The sequence below is a fragment of the Humulus lupulus genome, chromosome 2 (genome assembly GCF_963169125.1).
Source record: "Humulus lupulus chromosome 2, drHumLupu1.1, whole genome shotgun sequence".
NCBI classification, from domain to species: domain Eukaryota; kingdom Viridiplantae; phylum Streptophyta; class Magnoliopsida; order Rosales; family Cannabaceae; genus Humulus; species Humulus lupulus.
In genome coordinates this window covers 125,458,897-125,479,039 of record NC_084794.1, presented here as the reverse complement: position 1 = coordinate 125,479,039, position 20,143 = coordinate 125,458,897, and the positions used below count along the sequence as shown (strand labels likewise).

The 20,143-nt window shown below is 38.0% G+C and overlaps 1 protein-coding gene across 1 annotated transcript; it reads left to right on the top strand.

The window, feature by feature from the left end:
• The first annotated feature begins 3,476 nt into the window (after positions 1-3,476).
• On the top strand, positions 3,477-19,545 carry LOC133818470 (uncharacterized). The gene is made up of 4 exons (XM_062251355.1): positions 3,477-3,754; positions 3,886-4,044; positions 4,763-4,981; positions 18,741-19,545. The coding sequence occupies exons 1-4, from the start codon at positions 3,530-3,532 to the stop codon at positions 19,080-19,082; spliced, it is 945 nt and encodes a 314-aa protein (XP_062107339.1). The 5' UTR covers positions 3,477-3,529; the 3' UTR covers positions 19,083-19,545.
• The last annotated feature ends 598 nt before the right edge of the window (positions 19,546-20,143 follow it).

The window sequence follows — 20,143 nt, the reverse complement described above, 5'->3', positions numbered from 1 at the left end:
ATGCAGCTTTCCCCAAGACCAGCTCGAAGCGGGCAAATACCACCGAGGCCGTTACATTTCGAGCTCATACCCATGCCAAGCTCGGGCTACTTGATCCGAAGATACCCGTCAATGGATATACTCCGATGCTATGTCTTTCGAGATTAGAAAGAACTCCGAGGTTACATTATCTTCGAGGTTGCCACCTTGTTTCGAGGGTTTGGCATCTGGACCACGAACGTGCACTTTAGCTATCGCGAGCTCACACCTGACGAATCCAGCTTTCGAGGTCACAATCTCAGGTCTCAAAATCTGGGTGTAACAAGATGTATATGTTAAAAGCACAAATTAAATAATCTAGATTAAATTGAATCTAACTCTTAATTTCATAGCATATCATATTATATATCCAAGAGCGACAAAATACCATTGGCAGAATGCAGTAAAAGACATACAATATAACAAATATACTAAAATAAATTAACAATCTAAGTTACATAAGAAAAGCATGATTGAACTTATGTAAAAGATGCTAAATAATTTTAGAAAAGAAATTAAAAGATGAGAAACAAAATAATGAATGAGATATGGAAATGAAGCATAAGAAGAATCAATATCAATATTGAGAATGAAAAGTACAACAACTACACTCCAACCTCACCAATATTTCTAAAATAATTCACTCATTTTTGTCACCTAAAACAAGCAAAATTAAACTAGAAATAAGAAAAGAAACAAAATACAAAGTGTTTTTTTCCACTCTCCAATCTGATCCTTTACATTGATTGTGGTTCTCTATTTATAGAGAAAATAGACCCAAAAGAAAGTAAAATCGTGTACAAAATAGTGGGAAAGTGGCATAAAAACAGATGGAAGTGGGGCAAATGGTGGTGAGCCATGGGAGACATCTGGGCCACGGGGCGGAAATTGATTGGCTCGGCAGAATGGTGGCAGCTGCTTTGTTGGGGTGTGGGGAGCAACCGCCAGGCAGTGGGACGTGTGGCGTCCCTTGGTTGGCTCAGCATGGAGGCGTGGCAGGCGACGTGGGACCGTGGCGTCAGATGCGTCAGTCCTGGCAGGCATGCGTTAGGTGTGGCAGCTGATGGGACGGCTCGCGGCTCGACTTCGTCAGGTGGGTGGCTAGCAGGGGACACGTGTCAAGCAGCTGGTGGAGCTGGTGCAGGCGGCTCGACTGGTAGCGGCTTGGCTGGACAAATGGCCTGCTGCCACATGGCAGCATGTGCACCTGCTGAAAGATTGGGCTGGGCTTGGTTTTGGGCTTAAGTCACCTTCAAAATACCACTTTATCATAATTTTTTAAATTATATTTCTTTCTTTTTCTTTGTGTCAAAATACATTTTATTTCCTGAAAATTAAACACAAATTAAATTAAAATTAATATTTTCAAATATAAAATATATGACAATAAATCCATGAAAATATTAATTAAAACTTAATTAATTTTACACTTTAAGACTAATAAAATAATATTTTTGAACACTAATCAAGCACGTCTTCGACATGAGCTTTTTTCGAATCTTGCAGTGAAGTCTCTGAGGAAGATCAGGGGCTGAAGTTGTCGTGGCAAGGTTGTTGCTGAGACAATGGCTTGGTACCTAATTTATCTAAAAATTTTCTCATTTCTTGGATGTGTTTCAATTTTAGGTGTTTTTATTGATTTCAGATCGGTATTTTTTTCTACTAGACTATAGATTGTGTTTTGTATATGCCTCTGAGATTTTGTTCACTCAATCATGGGTGAGATCTGTTCTAATGCTCTGCAAGTTTGATTTTTTTTTTTTTATATATAGAAGTTGTATTGATGCTTAAATCCAGGTTAGAATGATGAACTCAAGAACTAGTTTTGATTAATTTTTAGGTTTTTAATCTAGGTGAGCATGTTTTGATTTGATATGGGTTTTAAACCTTGGTTTCAAGGATGTGATTTATTATTTGGAGATTTTAATTAATTTTGGTTTATGTTTAATTTTGATTTTTTGTTTATTATAGTTAGGGTTTCAATAATTTTAAAGTTTTATTTAATTACAATAAGGTAAATACTATTTTGGCACCTATGTTGTGCAAAAGTTACTGATTAGACCATTTGTTTTGTTAAATGACAATTTGGACCCTACGTTTTGCAAAAGGGAACAAAATGATACATTGAGCCTGATTTTGGTCAAACAATTTTTTAATAAGACCAAAATACCCTTATTTTTTTTAATTATTGAATAACAATAATATATTTTAAAATAAAAAATAAATTCAATTGATTTTAAAATATAAAAAAATTAATAAAATAATTTTTAATTAAATATAAATATTTTAAGAGAAAATACTAGTTTGGCCTCTGTATTTTTTTCGAATACGTGATCGGCCCTTATGTTTTGTTAGATGACAATTCAAACCCTGTGTTTTACAAAATGGATCAAAATAGTACCTTATACCCAATTTTGGTAAAAAAAAAATTCAAATATAATCTTTCATTCTAAGCTCCTTCACCTCTTTCTCCACTTCTCTGCACCTATCGCATCACTAATGACTCGAGAATTGATCTTATAATTGAAAATATTTTCACCAAAATTGGGTCTAGGGTACTATTTTGATCAATTTTGTCACACACACAGGGTCCGAATTGTCATTTAACAAAATATAGGGGCTGATTGCGTATTCGGGAAAAACACAGGGGCCGATCGCGTATTCGGAAAAAATATAGGGGCCAAAATGGTATTTTCCCATATTTTAATTCTAAATATAATTTAAACTTAAACCTAACATCAAAATTAAAATTATAAATCCTAAACTTATTACATTAACATCAAACCTCCAAAATTAATTTTCATATAGAAATACAAACAAAAATTAAAAATAAAATAAACTTTTAATTTCCCTCTTTCTTTTTCTTCTGTTCTTGATAGTGACCTTCACCTTCTTTACTGTGACCCTCATCTCCCCCTTCACCTTCTTCCTTCACTGTGACCCTCATCTCCATGCTTCGTTGTTCACTTCGAGCCAAAGACGAATCCTACCCTGAAGTGGTTACTAGAAAGAGATCGACGCTGAAGTCGTCATAAATGGATGGGTCGAGTTTCTAGCGATGAGGGTTGTAAATCGATGCCCGTTTGTGGATGCTCTGTTGTCATCATTCGTGGTGCCTAGGCCAATAATGATTTAATTAAAATTTTATATTAATTTTCTATTTTAAAATCTATTTTTATTATTGAATTAATTTAATAATTAAAATATATAAGGGTATTTTGATCGTATTAAAAAAATAATTTGACTAAAATTAGATTTAGGATTTGAATTGTTTTATTTTGTATAATCTAAATTATCATTTAATAAAAGAAAGGACCGATCAATTAGGCAAAACATAGAGGTAAAACTTTTTTACCTTTATTTAATAATAATTAATCAATTAGAAATAATAGGGAAAATAAATAAATAAAAATTAATTAGAAATAGGGAAAATTGAAATTTAGCATTACGACAGCTTGTGGAGGTGTAGGAAAAGCAGGGCATTGCCAAGATATGGTTGGTTGTGTTCAAAATGATCATAAAGCAGCTTAAGCAACCTTTCAACTACTTCTCTACATTCTCACCCTCACCCTCACCCTCAAAATTTAGTGCCCAATTTCGCGCACCACTGAATTTGTCTCTTTTTTCTTCGACTACTCTTCTCTGTGTCTCCAACAATTCTTCTAAGTCAAGCTCCGTTGCTTCCTTTAAACGCTTTTCCGCTGAAAACGACAACATCCACGAAGCTTCTTCTCAGGTAGAACATAAATCAATATGGGTGATTAGAGATTACTATGATGTTCTTATTTGGTTTCATTTGATTATTATTTTGTGTACAAATATGAAATGTGAAGTATGGAAATGACATTTTGTGCTTCTTAATTATAGAGCTTCTCGGCACTCTCACCAGATACTCCATGGGATAGTGGGAGTGTATGGAGCACCATGGCCTTTTATATGTTTACTTTACACATTCCTTTGAGTTTTGGCTGGTTGTCTGTGGTGGCTGAATTACTGCAAGAACCTATTCTTGACCCTCAAACTGAGGTCAGTACATATAAATATATGTGTATTTATGCATCTATTAGCAATTTATTATTTTATTTTTAATTATTGAATTGTTGGAGTTGTCAGAATAGAAGGAAAAAGCAGTATCTGTCACACTGAGGTCAGTACATATTAAGATCCTCTTCGGTCATGATCAAATTTCCATCTAATCCTCACTCGGCAATAGGATTATGACTAGTAATATTACTCTACACATGGTTTAACCATATGGGCTGTTTGTTGTTACATTGGACTATAGGGAAAAAGAAGCTGAGGAAGGAGTAGTAAGAAGATAGAAAGCATAGTCAAGGACTATGGAGAGAAATGGAGGAGGAAGATACAATTAGAGAGGGAAAATTCATAGACTGTTTAGATAAACATTTAGTAGGAAAGTTAAAATGCCAACTTAAATAAATAAAAGACTAAGAAATATAAAAGATAAAACACTGTTACTTACAGGATAACTTATATAATTATCAGATATTATATGTAAATATGTAAGGATTCACTTCAAATAATTAGCTTTGCAGTATCATTTACAAGTTTTCGATTCTCACCTTTATTAGCATTCTTTCTCAGCATTCAGATTTTTGCTGACCAAGTTACCATAAAATATTTCAGCTATATGTGAAATCTTCGCTGACAAAGCTGTAGCTTGGTATTCAATCAACCTGTCTATTGATAGTTGATCTCTGCCCAATTCTTCTTTCTAGCGCAGGCCATATCACTGCTTCTGGCTCAAACTCTAGAGTTCATTGCAACTTTGCTTTTACTAAAATATACAGCAAAGCCAAAGTATCAATTTATGAATCTCTTCAAAGCAAATGAGCTATCAGGAGAAAGGAACTGGTTGTTCGCATCCACTATGGGATTGACATTTCTTTTTTCACTGGTTGTACTTACATCATTCTTTGTGGACAGAGTCCTTGAGCCCAAGGTTTGTGCAATAGACTTTTGATTGTTTGAAACTCCGTTTTCGTTCTCCTGACATAGCATCTAATATACCTTTTAGTTTGGCATAAGTATTTTGTAACATTTAGTGTACTTCTTCAGCTCATGGACAATTGTTAAGTAGCTAAATATTTTAACAGATGATCATTCCTTGTAGTTACATTCTTACTTTTAGCATTCAAGGCTGCAGAATATTCTAATGTAGAAATGGAGAAAACTAATGATTGTTGGACATGGTGAAAATAAGTTATGTTGAATCAATTGTTACTGGAAGTATATATTTAGTGTCTTATAAGAATATTTAAACTGATTTGTGTAAACATGATGCATTTTAGGTTGTTTGAGATTGTATATATTTAGTGTTGTACATTTGAATTCGGCTTGGATCTTGCAGCTGTTCAACATGGGTTAACATTTGTATAAAGCAGTTTAACCCTTCTTGTAAAGCAGAGTGCATGGAAAATTTGCTGCTTATGATTACTTTTTTTTTTATTATTAGTTTTTATCAGGACTCTTCATAAGGTACTTTCTTTGTGTTGGATTCATTACTGCAGTGATTGTTTGAAAAGTGCGAGTAACGTAGGAAGGGAATGGAGTATTTGTTTATGATGAACAGAAAGAATAATATTATGCATTGTCTTTAAGACCCACTGATGTGCCAAATGAGTGGTAGACCACCAATACGTTACACCTATGCTTGGCATAGGAAATCATAGTTGGTGAAAAGTTTTAATTGTCTAATACACCACAGTTGTATAGATGAAACAATAAGGGAAATCTAGAGTGATTTTTATTGAAAATAGCTAGGAAATTCGAGAGACCTGGTTTCCCTCCTAGATCTACTGCTAAATACACATTAAAACAGGCACAACCACCAATTTACACTCTCATCTAATTTCTGCTCATAAACTTTCTCGAACAAACATGATTCTAGAAAATCCTAAGACAATAAAACTGATTCTATGACAAATTAAACTTGCTATAATTATCCTATTTTCCAAAACCATCCACCAACTATAATTTCCTATGAATGTAGGTGTATTGTACTAGAGGTCTATCATCACCTCACACCCAAACTTTTAGGAAACTGCTGCTGTAAGTTGGTGTAGTTTTTCCAAGACGCTTCAAAAGGGGTATAGATTCTCGTTCTCCCACTTGATCATCACCTCTACTTCTACCAACCCATCTATGCGGCTGTTTCTTTTGTCAATCACTTTAGCTAGTTCAACTATCAACTCCAAAACCGGGCTCTATTGTAGGGGCAGCGATGGTGATTGAGTTGGTTATGCTATGAGCTCTTCAAAGTTAAGATACATGGAATATTGGATATATCGAAGATGTGGGCAGTAGAACCAGCTTGTACACTACCACCCCAATGTGTGAGAGTACTTCAAATGGTCCATAGAAACATGGAGAGTTTCTCATTCCTCCTAGTAGCTAGGGTCTTCGATCGGTATGGTTTCAACTTTACTAACACTTTCTCCCCCACCTCAAAATGCACATCTCGTCTTTTTTTATATGACGAGTCCTTCATTCGTTGTTGTGCTCGTAGGAGATGCATTTTAAGATCATTCAACTAGGCTTCTCGCTCCTCCAACTTCTCATTCACTAAGGATATTGTAGTAGTGCTCGGCTTGTACCGAATCTGTGAAGGTGGATTGTGACCATACAAAACTTTCAATGGGGTGTGTTTTGTTGCCATACGATATGATGTATTGTACTAATATTCATCCCAAGAGAACCAACACATCCAAGAAGACGAACTCTCTAAAGTGTAGCAAAGCAAGTAACCTTCCAAGCACCTATTCACAACCTCTGATTAACCGTCCATTTGAGGGTAATATGTGGTGTTATGGAGAAAGTTTGTACCTAGCAACTTGAACAACTAAAATGACTCGTGGAAACCTTATCGCGGTCTAAGATAATCAATCTCGGTATCCCATCCCATGCAAATGAACCACTTCCTTTAAAATTATTTAAGCAACAATACAAGCAGTGAATGAAAGCTTCATAGGAATGAAATATGCGTATTTGCTCAATAGATCCACACCAAGATGATATCCATGCCTTGGGATCTAGGGAACCATTATATGCAATTTATGGCCAAATCCTTGCAAACCAAGGAAGGTAAGGAAATAGGATGCAATGATCCAACTGACAAAATGGCCATGGATTTGTGTTTTCGACAACCCTGGCAATTGTGTACCCATTCAGCTACTGTCTTCCTCTTCCCAAGTCAATAAAAATAAGATGCAATATGTTTCAATGTTTTCCCTCACCTTCATGTCCACCTAGAGGAGAGTTGTGGTACTCACACAAGATGATCATAATGAGAGAGTAATCTTTAGACAACATTAGCCGCCCCTTATACATCAACAGTCTGTGGTCCATAGGAAACCCAACAGCTCACGAGTGTCCTTGCTAAAGATCTAAAATATTTTTTGTCAAAAAAGTATCACACTCCAATTCTTTCTGCAAAGCATCCAAACCAATCCTTTGAGAAACAAGCAAATTGTGACACTCCACTAGCTGATTGACACGGGCATCAGCCACCAGCTGTCAACTTATGTTGAATCTCAAAATTTTATAAGCTTGGCCATCTAATGATGATATTTCAGGGCCACTATTTGTTATTCCAATAAAAACTTTACGCTTTGTTGAACTGTGTGTACCACAAATCATCCTCCAAGAATGTAGCAAATATAATGGCTATCGATTCCTTCTCATATACAGGCCTCATTCTCACTTCTTGACCCAAAATTTGACTATAAAATGCCACTAGCCACTGTCCTTGCATCAAAACTTCCCCAACTTCATACCCCGTAGCGTTGGTTTCCACCTCAAAAGGCTGATCAAAATTAGGATGCAATAATATTAGAACTGTAGTTATGGCTTGCTTGGGAGCCTCAAATGCCACACCATCTCACTATAACCCCGAACAAACTTACGTTTGTGACCCGTGAGCTCCAAAAATCCATGCAATTCTCGAATAGTTTGAGGCTTCAGCCAATCTAACATCACTCACACCTTAGATTAGTCCACTGCCACCTCATCATCGAAAATTATATGGCCCAAATACTGTGAACTCTCCTTAGTGAACAACACTTTTTGAGATTGGCATAGAGTTTACGCTTGTTCTAAAGCTAAAGGACGATCAATAAATGACAAGCATGGTCATGCAATTTGCGGCTATAATACGCTAAGATATCACCATGAAAACACCAAAACAAATTGATGAAGGTGGTGATGGAAAACCTCAATCATAAGAGATTGGAATGTTATTGGAGCATTGGCCTAAAGACATAACCAAGAACTCGTAGTGGCCGTCGTGCTTACGAAAAGCAGTCTCGTGCACATCTTTGGTTTCACACGAATTTGATGGTATCTAGATTTAAGGCCAAGCATTGAAAAAATAGTAGCTCCATGTATCACATCTAAAAGCTTGTCTATGACTGGAATTGGAAACTTGTAGTACTGTCTCACAGCTCAATACTCAAGAATGGACACAATCTCCAACTTGGTCATTTTTACGAACGAGCAAGACATGACTAGAGAATGGGCTAACACTTTGTTGGATGATGCTTGCTGCCAACATTTCAACTAATTGTTTAATAGCATCCTTTTGTACTAGTGGGTAACTGTAAGGCTAGACACTTATCGCAGACTAGCCCTTGCACAAAACAATAACATGTTTGTTGCCCCATAATGGTGAGAGCTCCATCAGAATTTCAACACATGTCCTTGGAATCTTGGAACACTGATCGTATCGCATGAGTACTTCTTGTGATTTGACATATGGAACAGAAGGACCTCCTTGCTCAATAATCATCCTATGTCCTTCGTGTTTAATAGTATGCATCATTGCCTTCAAAGACACCATAGTTTTGTGCAACATCAAATCACCTTGTAATGAGTTTTCCAATCGATGTGAATCACCCCCAACATTTCGAACAATTGAATGCCCAATATAAGGTTTGTACTACCCAAGTTAAAGGAAGAAAATCCTCAACAATCTCCACTCCTTACATCGTGACCCTGACTCCCTTAAATATGCCTCAGATCTTTGTAGTTGTGCCCGTCCCAAATACCAACCCATAAGGTTCAATTTGAGTGATAAGAATCTTCAAGGTGTGCATTCACACATTAGAGATGAAGTTGTGGGTAGCCCTGCCATCTATTAGGACCACCACAAGCTATTTATCAACGTGTCTAGCCAACTTGAGAGTTTTTGGTGCGGTGAGTCCCACAACAGAATTTAGGAACGCTTCCACCCCTTGATTCTCCATCTACATTGCTTCTTGCTTAATGTCGTCCTGAAGGCACTCCATTATATCCTCAATCTCTTTTGGGGCAAACTCATGTAACAAGATTACCTGGAGTTCCTTGCACTGATGGCCTGGATCGTACTTCTTGTTGCATTTGTAACACAACCAACAATGTTTAGGGACCATAAAACTTTAGCAATAATTATGTAGGTACCCAGGAAAGACTTAAACCTCAAACCTTGTGATAGACTAGAGTAATCTTTGAATGAACTTCACATCCTTAATTGATCAACTCAAAAAAATATCAATACAACCAAGCATCTGAGAGGCTTGGAACTCTCACCGAGAGCAAAACTCTCTCAATTACAAATGACAGTCTTCAATAGCCAATCCTCTAGAACAAAATTCAATATATACTAGTCACTTCTTACACCTAGGACAAATCTTATAATTCTATTGGATAACCCTTCAACCAATAATAAAAAGTCTATTTAATAACTAGCTCTTCTTATTTATTCTTGAGTAAGTGAACCTTAGGGAGGCCTATAATTCTTATCACCATGTGGAAGAAAACCACATGCCTAACAATTTGAGCTACCCTTTTGGGTTTGAGAGTAATTTTTATTGAAAATAGACTAGAAATTCAAGAGACTTAATTTCTCTTCTAGAGCTACTGCTCAATGTGAAAATGGTGAGAAAAAATCACCTTGTTTTTTGTATTTTTATTTTTATTTTCTGATATTTATTTACAACCTAGGGCTAGAATTATATAGGCTATACATGTATCAGAACTTTAATTACAGAATAATAAACAATCCCTATAAATCAAGGAACTAAAAATAATCAAATCTTTATGATTTGATTTTCCTAACTGTCATCACTCCCCTTCAAGCTGGACTATAGATATTGATGAGTCCAAGCTTGTTTACTAGAAAATCAAATACTTGTTCAGATAGTATATCAGCTAGCTGTTGATCCGTATGCACATATCTAATGCTGATAATTCATCTATCAATCCTTTCTTTAATAAAGTGACGATCAACTTCCACATATTTAGTTCTGTCATGATGTATAGTACTTCCTCAATCTTCAATTCCTCCAATAGACGTTTGATCCATATTGCTTCACAAACCCCATGGGCCATGACTCTATACTCTGCTTCAGTACTTCTTCTCTTGCAACCACTGTTTGCTTTTTACTCCTCCATGTTACCACATTCCCCATACCATTGTGCAATATCCAGATGTAGACTTTCTATCATCAACTGAACCAACCTAGTCTGCATCTGTGAACACCTCAACCTTTCTCTCAGTTGTCTTTCTAAAGAAAAGGCCATTTCCTGGTGTTTGCTTGAGATACATCAAAATTATATACTGCATCGAGATGTCCTTGACACAGATCATGCATGTATTGACTTACTAGACTTACTGCAAAGACAATGTCAGGTCTAGTATGTGAGAGGTAGATGAGTTTTCCTACTAGTTGTTGGTACCTTCCCTTGTCAACAGGACTTCCTTCAAACATTTTCTTTTTGTCTCCGAGCTTGATTGGAGTTTTGCTGGGCCTACTTCCGAGTATGCCTGTCTCTTTTAGAAGGTCTAGAGTATTTTCTTTGGGACACAGAAATACCTTTTTTGCTTCCAGCAAATTCCATACTCAGAAAATACTTGAGTGCCCTGAGATCCTTGACTTCAAACTCTTTTGCCAACATTTTTTTGATTGAATTCATCTCTTCTATGTGATTACCATTGATAATTATGTCATCAAGATACACAATCAATACTGCCATTTTTCTAATTCCCGAGTGTTTAACAAAAAGAGTGTGATCAGTCTGACCTTGTATATAGCCAAGTTCTTTGACAACTTTGATAGGACCTGGTTCAGTTAATTCATAGCAGCAACAATAATACTCAATAACAGAGAATGAACAGAAGGAAAATCAATGAAACAGTAGCAAAAATGGAATTAATCTTGGAAGCTATATTGATATATCTAAAGAGACCAATTCTCATACAAAAAGGGAGAGAATTATCTCAATTCTTGCATAACCAAACAATAGCTCCCCAAGGCACTAAAAGGCCTACACAGTACCCAAAATACCCTCCAACAAACTAACAACCAGCTCACCACCCCAAATGACTCAGCCTACCCCTGACCCGTGTGTCTAACACCCCTTCTAGTGTAGGTGAATCTGATGATAGGCTTAGCAAGCCTATCATTACCCTCCCAAATTTTTTAACCTTGCCCTCAAGGTTGAAGGCTAGAAATTGAGCTCAGATGGCATCAAACTTCTCCCAGGTAGCTTTGAACAATGGCAGGTCTTTCCAACGAATCAGCACCTCCACAGCTTGGTCTGGAGATGATGGGTTCTGCTGCACATTCAGTAGCTCTGCAGGCTCCGCAATGAGCTCCAAGTCAGAGGTCAAAGTGGGGGGAAGTGTGGTTGAAGAGTGGACATTACCGACAGCAGTGCGGAGTTGAGACACATGAAAAATAGGATGAATGGCAGCTGAAGGAGGCATGTCCAAACGATAAGCCACCTTGCCAATGCGTTTCAGAACCGAAAAAGGACCATAATACCCCGGCAGCGACAATGGCTGGAGTAAACCCCCAGGAGACATTGCTAGCTAAGTGTTTGTTTCGTTGACAAATCTCCAGCACTTTAGCCTTCATGCCTACCCAATATATGTCACCTTTCAAGCGTTGGTAAGTGCGAAGCTCCCCCGAATGTCCTCCAATAGGAGAGCAGTGGTACTCTCTCAAAAAGTGAGGAATCAATGAAGAGGTGGAGGACAAAACCAACCGCCCATTATACAACAGCCACTCTTGAACGATTGCCAAACCAACAATAGTTTTGCCCTGCTCCAGATCAACCTTTACGCGAGAAAGAAACACATCATAGCAACCTCACGATGAACATCATCCCAATCCAGCCATGTGGTGGAGGTTAAAAAAGAACACTCCACTGGGCCGACCCTGGACAAAGCATCAGCAGTCCGATTTGTCTCACCAGGACGATACTGAATGGTGAAATCGTACCCCAATAGTTTCACTACCATTTCTGGTGTTCAAGCGTGACCAGTCGCTGTTCCAGCAGGAATTTGAGGCTCTTTTGATAAGTTCGGACAACAAAACACCTTCCTAGAAGGTAAGGTCGCCATTTGAGTACAGCAAGAACAATAGCCATTAATTCTTTTTCATAAATTGATTTCAGCCTCGCTTTTGGCTTCAAAACTTGACTGAAATATGCTAGTGGGCAACCGTCTTGCATCAAAACAGCACCCAATCCAAACCCCGAAGCATCAGTTTCCACCACAAACAACTTGGTGAAATCGGGAAGAGACAAGACGGGAATCGTAGTCATGGCTTTTTTCAAGGTTTCAAACGCCACTATAGCTTCATCCGTCCACCCATACAGATCTTTTTTGAGCTAATCAGTAAGGGGTCTCGCAATGGTCCCATAATCCTTGACGAATTTCCGATAATAGCCAATGAGACCGAGAAAACCTCTCAACTCTTTAATTGTTTTGGGCAGCGGCCAATCAAGCATGGCTTGGATCTTAGAGGGATCAACCGCTATGCCTTGACCCGAAATAATGTGCCCAAGGTATTCAACGTGTCGCTGCTCGAAACAATATTTCTTCAAGTTGGCAAAAAATTGATGTTTCGATAGCGTTTGTAAGACCATCTCAAGGTCTTTGACATGAGTTTGCTCATCTAGGCTGTAAACGAGTATGTCATCGAAAAATACCAGCACTCATTTGCAAAGGTGAGGTTTGAAAATCTCGTTCATTTGAGATTGGAAAGTCGCTGGAGCATTAGTCAACCCGAATGGCATCACCACAAACTTATAGTGGCCTTCATGAGTCCGAAAGGCTGTTTTGTGAACGTCTTCCGGCTTCACACGGATTTGATGATAACCGGAACGTAAATCCAACTTCAAAAGCACTTGCGCCCCGTGCAACTCATCAATCAGCTCATCTATAACTGGAATGGGAAACTTATCGGGTACCGTGGCCCGATTCAAAGCTCGGTAATCCACACAAAACCTCCAACCCTCGTCTTTCTTCTTAACCAAGAGAATTGGGCTAGAATAGGGGTTGTTACTAGGCTGGACGATGCCCCCATTCAGCATATCATGCACTATTTTTTCAATTTCATCCTTGATACTATGAGGATACTGATATGGGTGAACACTCACCGGTGTAGCATCTGGATGAAGAGTTATGGTATGGGCTTCTCGAAGGAGGAAGAGAAGTAGGTGTTTCAAACATTGTTTCGTACCGCTGTAACACTTGGTTGATTCCTTCCGAATACTCAGCAACGACTTGACAAACTGATACACAACCCAATTCCACCCACACCCCGTGTTTCTCATGTTGCAGCAGCCTTATCATATTTTTCAGTGAGATACGAGTCTTATGGAGCAGAGGATCACCTCGCAAAATGACAGGTTTACCTCCTACTCGTAATTTCATAGTGTGCTCCTTCCAATGGTGAGTGGTTTCCCCCTAGGTTTGCAGCCATTGAACTCCCAATATTACATTAGTACTGCCCAATTGTAAGGGCAGAAAGTCTTCGATAATTTCCAATTCTTGGAGTGCCAAAGGAATCGATCGACAAGCCCCTTCCCCTTTTACCGCTTGACCACTCCCCATTTGAACTCCATAAGCCTCTGTTGTGGACACGGGAAGAGCCAATTTATGGGCTAATTCAGTGGTAATAAAATTGTGTCGCCCCACTATCCACAAGAACAACCACCTCTTGATCATGAATAGAACCCAGAATTTTCATGGTTTTTGGAGAGGTTAACCCCACCACAGCATTCAAGGACACTTCTACCATGTGAGCTTCGACAGCTTCTGTCGGATCTGTAATTCTGAGGGCATCAGCGATAGGGTCAGGGGGCGGGTCCTCCATCGACTCTTCCTGGATGATGATTACTTGTACTTCAGCTTGTGTGCATTCATGTCCACGAGTCCAGCGCCCATCGCACTTGAAACACACGCCACTACGTTTCTTCTCTTGTATCTCAGTTTCTGTTAACCGACGGTAGACCGGAGAAATCGCCAGAGAAGATGGCGACTTGGAGCTTGTACTGGTCGGAGTCGTGTGTGTTGAAGAGGTTGGGGACGATACGTAAGTGCCCTTGCTGGGTTCTGGTACAATGATAGTGGATAATGGGGTTCGTGGGCCTGACCTAATGGGCCCACTTGGCCCACTTCAGTGAGGGCCGGATTGGCCTCTATTTGTTCAGCAAGCTCCATCATATGTATCAGCCCATTGGGCTCCAAAACCCTCAACGGAGCCTGAATCTCAACCTTCAATTCTTTCATGAAAGCCGCCTGTAATGCCGGCTCACCCATTGTTCCCACTGAAGCAGCCAACGATTCGAACTTCCTCCGGTAATCTTGAACTGAGGTGACTTGTTGGAGCACAAAGAACCGATCGTACACAGTGCCCTCATGGGTGGGACGGAATCGCCGTAATAACGACTTCAATTCTTCCCAGGTCGTGATGAGTCTCCTTTGGTTTTCCCAGCGAAACCAGCTGAGAGCCGCCCCTTCCAAGCATAAGACAGTCGCTTCCAGTTGCTCGACCAGAGATAATCGCTGTAATTCGAAGTAGCGTTCGGCTCGGTACATCCATTCATCTGGGTCATCGCCGGTATACACTGGTAATTCAATTTTCCGAGCTCGAAATTCAGTTCGACACTCTCCAACCTCAGCTACTCTTCCATTGGATCCACCTCCACCAGTAGCGGTGGACCCGTTGCCCTGAAGACGACGACCGGAGCCCTGAAATCCGATCGACCCTTCTTGGAGGGAGGTGAGTTCATCGGCAACTCTGCCTTGTGTAGTAACCAAACGATCCAGAACTTTTTTCATGGACCCAAGCTCCACCCCATGATCCTTAAGTACAACTCCATGGTCATTAAGCTGACTTTGAACGCTGGACATTGCCGATTCTACTCCATCCACTCTCGTTTCCATTTGCGTAGTCACCGGCATGCACCTCGAATGACGCCTTTGATACCAAATGATAGGACCTGGTTCAGTTAATTTACAGCAGCAACAATAATACTCAATAACATAGAATGAACAGAAGGAAAATCAATGAAACAGTAGCAAAAATGGAATTAGTCTTGGAAGCTTTATTGATATATCTAAAGAGACCAATTCTCATACAAAAAGGGAGAGAGAACTCTCCATGATGCAGAGAATTATCTCAATTCTTGCATAACCAAAACAATAGCTCCCCGAGGCACTAAAAGGCCTACACAGTACCCAAAATACCCTCCAAAAAACTAACAACCAGCTCACCACCCCAAATGACTCAGCCTACCCCTGACCTGTGTGTCTAACACCCCTTCTAGTGTAGGTGAATCAGATGATAGGCTTAGCAAGCCTATCAAACTTTCAGGAAATGATTGAACCATGCTCGAGAAGATTGTTTCAAGCCATAATGATTTATTCAGCTTGCAAACTTTGGTTGTCTTGAGAGATTCTTTAAATCCCGGAGGCTGACTCATATATACTTCTTCAAGTTCCCCATTCAAGAATGCATTCTTTACATCAAGTTGATGCAACTCCCATTCCAAGTTAACTGTTAGCGATAGTAGAACTTTGATAGTGTTGAGTTTGGCAATTGGAGCGAACATTTCAGTGTAGTCAATTCCATAGGTTTGAGTAAAACCCTTGGCAACACCTCTCAATAGATCCATTGGCATTGTATTTGACCGTGAACACCCATTTGCACCCTATTACCTTCTTGTCTTGTGGTAACTCCACTAATTTCCACGTTCCATTCTATTTAAGTGCTTTTATTTCTTCAAGAACTGTTGTTTTCTATCGGGGAGAATCAAGTGCTTCTTCGATATTCTTGGGAATCACAACATTTGATAGACTAGAAGCAAAAACTTTAAATGCAGATGACAATTTTGAATAAGAAATGAACTTTGAAATGGGGTGTTGGGTGCAAGATCTAGTTCCTTTCCTCAATGCAATAGGAATATCTAAATCTGATTGATTGTTTGATGGAAGAGTACCTGGATCTTTTGAGGGAAGTGGTTCTATCATTGGATTGGGTGTTTGACTGTGCTGAGGATTCGTAACTTCTTTATTTCTTTCTCTCCTGGAATACACCTGAATCTCTTTCTGTACGTTTTGGTCTTGAGGATGTCCTTCTGGTTTGGTGATTTCAGGAGAGGTTGTTTTTGGAGAGATTGGTAGATTTTCTGGTTCAAGAGGGAAAAGAAGGTGGAGTGGAAGAAGTAAATGGAAAAGGAGTGGTTAAGGGTAATTCTAACCCCCACGACCACTGAGCTTCTTGCTGGTGATGGTTGTACTCCCCCTAAAGCGATGTGGGAATGAAGTAAGAAGTATCCTCGAAAAAGGTGACGTCACATGAGATAAATGATTTTTTGGTGATGGGACAATAACACCAATAGCCTCTTTGGGTAGGAAAGTAAGCCAAAAAATCTGTCTTAATGGCTCTAGGATCAAATTTGCTCCGAAAGTAGGGCAACCAAATATTTTTACCAGTAGAGTATTTGTAGAGATGTGAGGATGTAGAGAATGAAGAACATAATATGGTATTTTGAACTAAGGGGGTCGACTAGGAAGGCGATTAATGAGATAAGCAGCGGTAAGAACAGCGACGCCCCAAAGATATTTAGGGACATGCATAGTGAACATAAGTGCACGAGCTACTTCTAAGAGATGGCGATTTTTGCGTTCAGCAACTCTATTCTGTTGCAGAGTATCGACACACGAGCTTTGATGAACAGTCCCATTCTGGAGAAGATAGAGACCGAGGGTGGTATTGAAATATTTAGTACCATTGTCGGTACTAAGCATAAAGCATTCTTATAGACGTTTGGTACTGTTTGAATCATATGATGAAAGTTATGAAAAACTCGACATGTTTCGGATTTATTTTTAAGATGGAACCCCAATCCTAGTCCTAGTGGCAGAACCAAAACATGGGTTTTTTTAAAGAAAGATGATTTTGTGGACCCTTTTTCTTTTTTTATTTGCTTTCCTTTCTAAAAAAGGTGTGATGGTTTCCCTTCAAATCACCATGACCCATTGGACACTTCATTATATCTCCATCAAATAAAAATAAGGTAGAATTATTATTCTTATAGTTCTGATACCATGTGAAAATGGTGAGAAAAAATCACCTTGTTTTCTGTATTTTTATTTTCTGATATTCATTTACAACCTAGGGCTAGAATTATATTGGCTATACATGTATCACAACTTTAATCGCAGAATAATAAACAATCCCTATAAATAAGGGAACTAAAAATAATCAAATCTTTAGAATTTAATTTTCCTAACTGTCAACACTCAATAAACATTAAGCATACCACCCATTTACGCTCATCTAATTTATGCTCACAAACTTTCCCAAACAAACATGATTTTAAGAATTCCTAGGACAATCAAACTGATTCTATGACGATTAAAACTTTCCATGATTATCTTATTTTCCAAAACCTTCCACTAATTGCGATTTCTTACAAGCATAGGTGTATTGTATTGGAGGTCTATCATTGTTATGGGATCAAAATGATTGTCTTAGGATTTTTTAGAATCTGACTTGTTTAGAAAGTTCATGGGAATAAATAAGATGAAAGTGTAAGATTATGACTATGTTATGCATAATCTTTTTTGTATTGAGCAGTAGCTCTAGGAGAGAAACCAGGTATCGAATTTCCTGGATATTTCAGTAAAATCACTCTTAGATTTTGTCTATTGTTTCATCTAAACTACTGTGGTGTATCAAATGATAGACCACCTATATGATAACACCTATGCTCAGCATAGGAGGTCATAATTGGTGAAGGGTTTAGGAAATAGGATAATCATGAAAAGTTTTAATTGTCATTGGATCAATCTGACTGTATTAGGATTTTCTAGAATGTGATTTGTTTGGAAAGTTTATTAGAATATATTAGATGAGCGGGTAAGATTATGTTAGACCTAATCTTATATGTATTGAGCAATAGCTCTGGAAGAGAAACTGTCTCTTGAATTTTCCTGGGTTATTCAATAAAATCATTCTCAAAATTTTCCCATTGTTTCATCTAAGTTACCGTGGTGTATCAATGGGTTTTCTTTTTTAATCAATGAATATGCCAATAGATGTTTGTATATGAATCTATTGTGATGGCGATTCATTTGCATAAAATTTAGGTATAAGACTTGTGATCGACTAGCATTACCCCTCATTAGGTTGCACCTTGACATTCTGTAATTCTTTTATGATGAAATTCTTTTGGTTAAGCTACTGCTGTTCTGGATTTCTTCCGCATGTGCATTTTTCCTTTAAACATTCTTAAGTTATTTCTGTTATGAAACATGCATAATTTATCTATGAAAACTAGGTCATGGAGTCACATAGGAAAATGCGGTTAAAAAGTTTTCTTTTCCATCTTTTTTAATTTCAACCGAAATGATTTTGTACTTTCAGGTCATAAGCAACCCTATACTGAAAGAAATGCTAGTGAGCAGCAATATCGCGAGAGCTGCTTGTGCCCTTGTGTACTGCATCATCACTCCTCTTCTGGAAGAAACCGTATATAGATGTTTCTTATTAAGATCACTTTCATCAACAATGAAATGGCAACATGCTGTTCTCATAAGTTCGGCTATTTTCAGTATGGCTCACCTTTCTGGTGAGAATTTCTTACAGTTGCTCATCATTGGGTGTGTCCTTGGATGCTCTTATTGTTGGACTGGAAATTTGGGCTCTTCTTTTCTCATCCACTCCTTTTATAATGCTATGACACTTGTGATAACTTACTTATCTTGAGCATCAATTACACTTGGTCATTGAAGATTTTCTTTTCCTGTGCATATTATCTAGGCAAAAGAAATGCATATATATGCAATAAATTGCTATGTAACTCTTAAGATCTATCTTAAGAGCAATCAACCAGTGCAAAATCTTGACTGAGGAAAAGTTAAATATCATATGCTCTCAAGTGTACTGTGTATTTCTATGTAGATTCATCTGCTGTATATATATATAAACCAGATTTGTAACTATTCAATAGTAGATATTGTTGGCCAAGTTAGAGAAAGCCTACAATTTTGTCTTCTGTTTGGCAAGTTTTCATTCAAATTAAATCCTAGAGATGACTTGTTGAAAACTGTTCTAGTGAAGTTACTGTGGCATGGGGGCAAGTGATGGACAAAAGAATGTAAAATTGTCCAGTTTTTGGAGAGCAATTGCTTTCTTTAAGTATATTGAAAATCATTATGTCTCTGTACCTTATTATTTATTTAGGATTCTCCTCCATGAAGTTCTCTTCTCATTTTTATTTAATTTTATTTTTATTTATGTATTTTTTTGAAAGGGAACTTTTGTTTTTTTTTTAACTTGTTCAAATAGAACATAACTAGTTGTGTGAAGTAGTCATATTTTTCCACCAAAGATGAAGAATCACCATGACAAAATAATCTAGTTCCTCCTTTTTGGATCTAACACTTCCATGGCTACTCTAAATTAATTACACAATAAAACACTCTTCAGATCTTTAATGATGATGATAATAATAATATTTTTAAAAATAATAAGAATAATAATAAATGCCTTATTTTTATTTGATGGAGATATAATGAAGTGTCCAATGGGTCATGGTGATTTGAAGGGAAACCATCACACCTTTTTTAGAAAGGAAAACAAATAATAAAAAAAAGGGTCCACAAAATCATGATATTTCTTATTTTTTTTTTTAAAAAACCCCTGTTTTGGTTCTGCTCCCTTTGCTTATGTCCCCTGCTTTGTCGCATGTCATAAAGTTATTTTCCTTCACCCGTGGCTAGCTACATACTACATAGTGTAATGTTTTGGTGCATATCATTATTCAT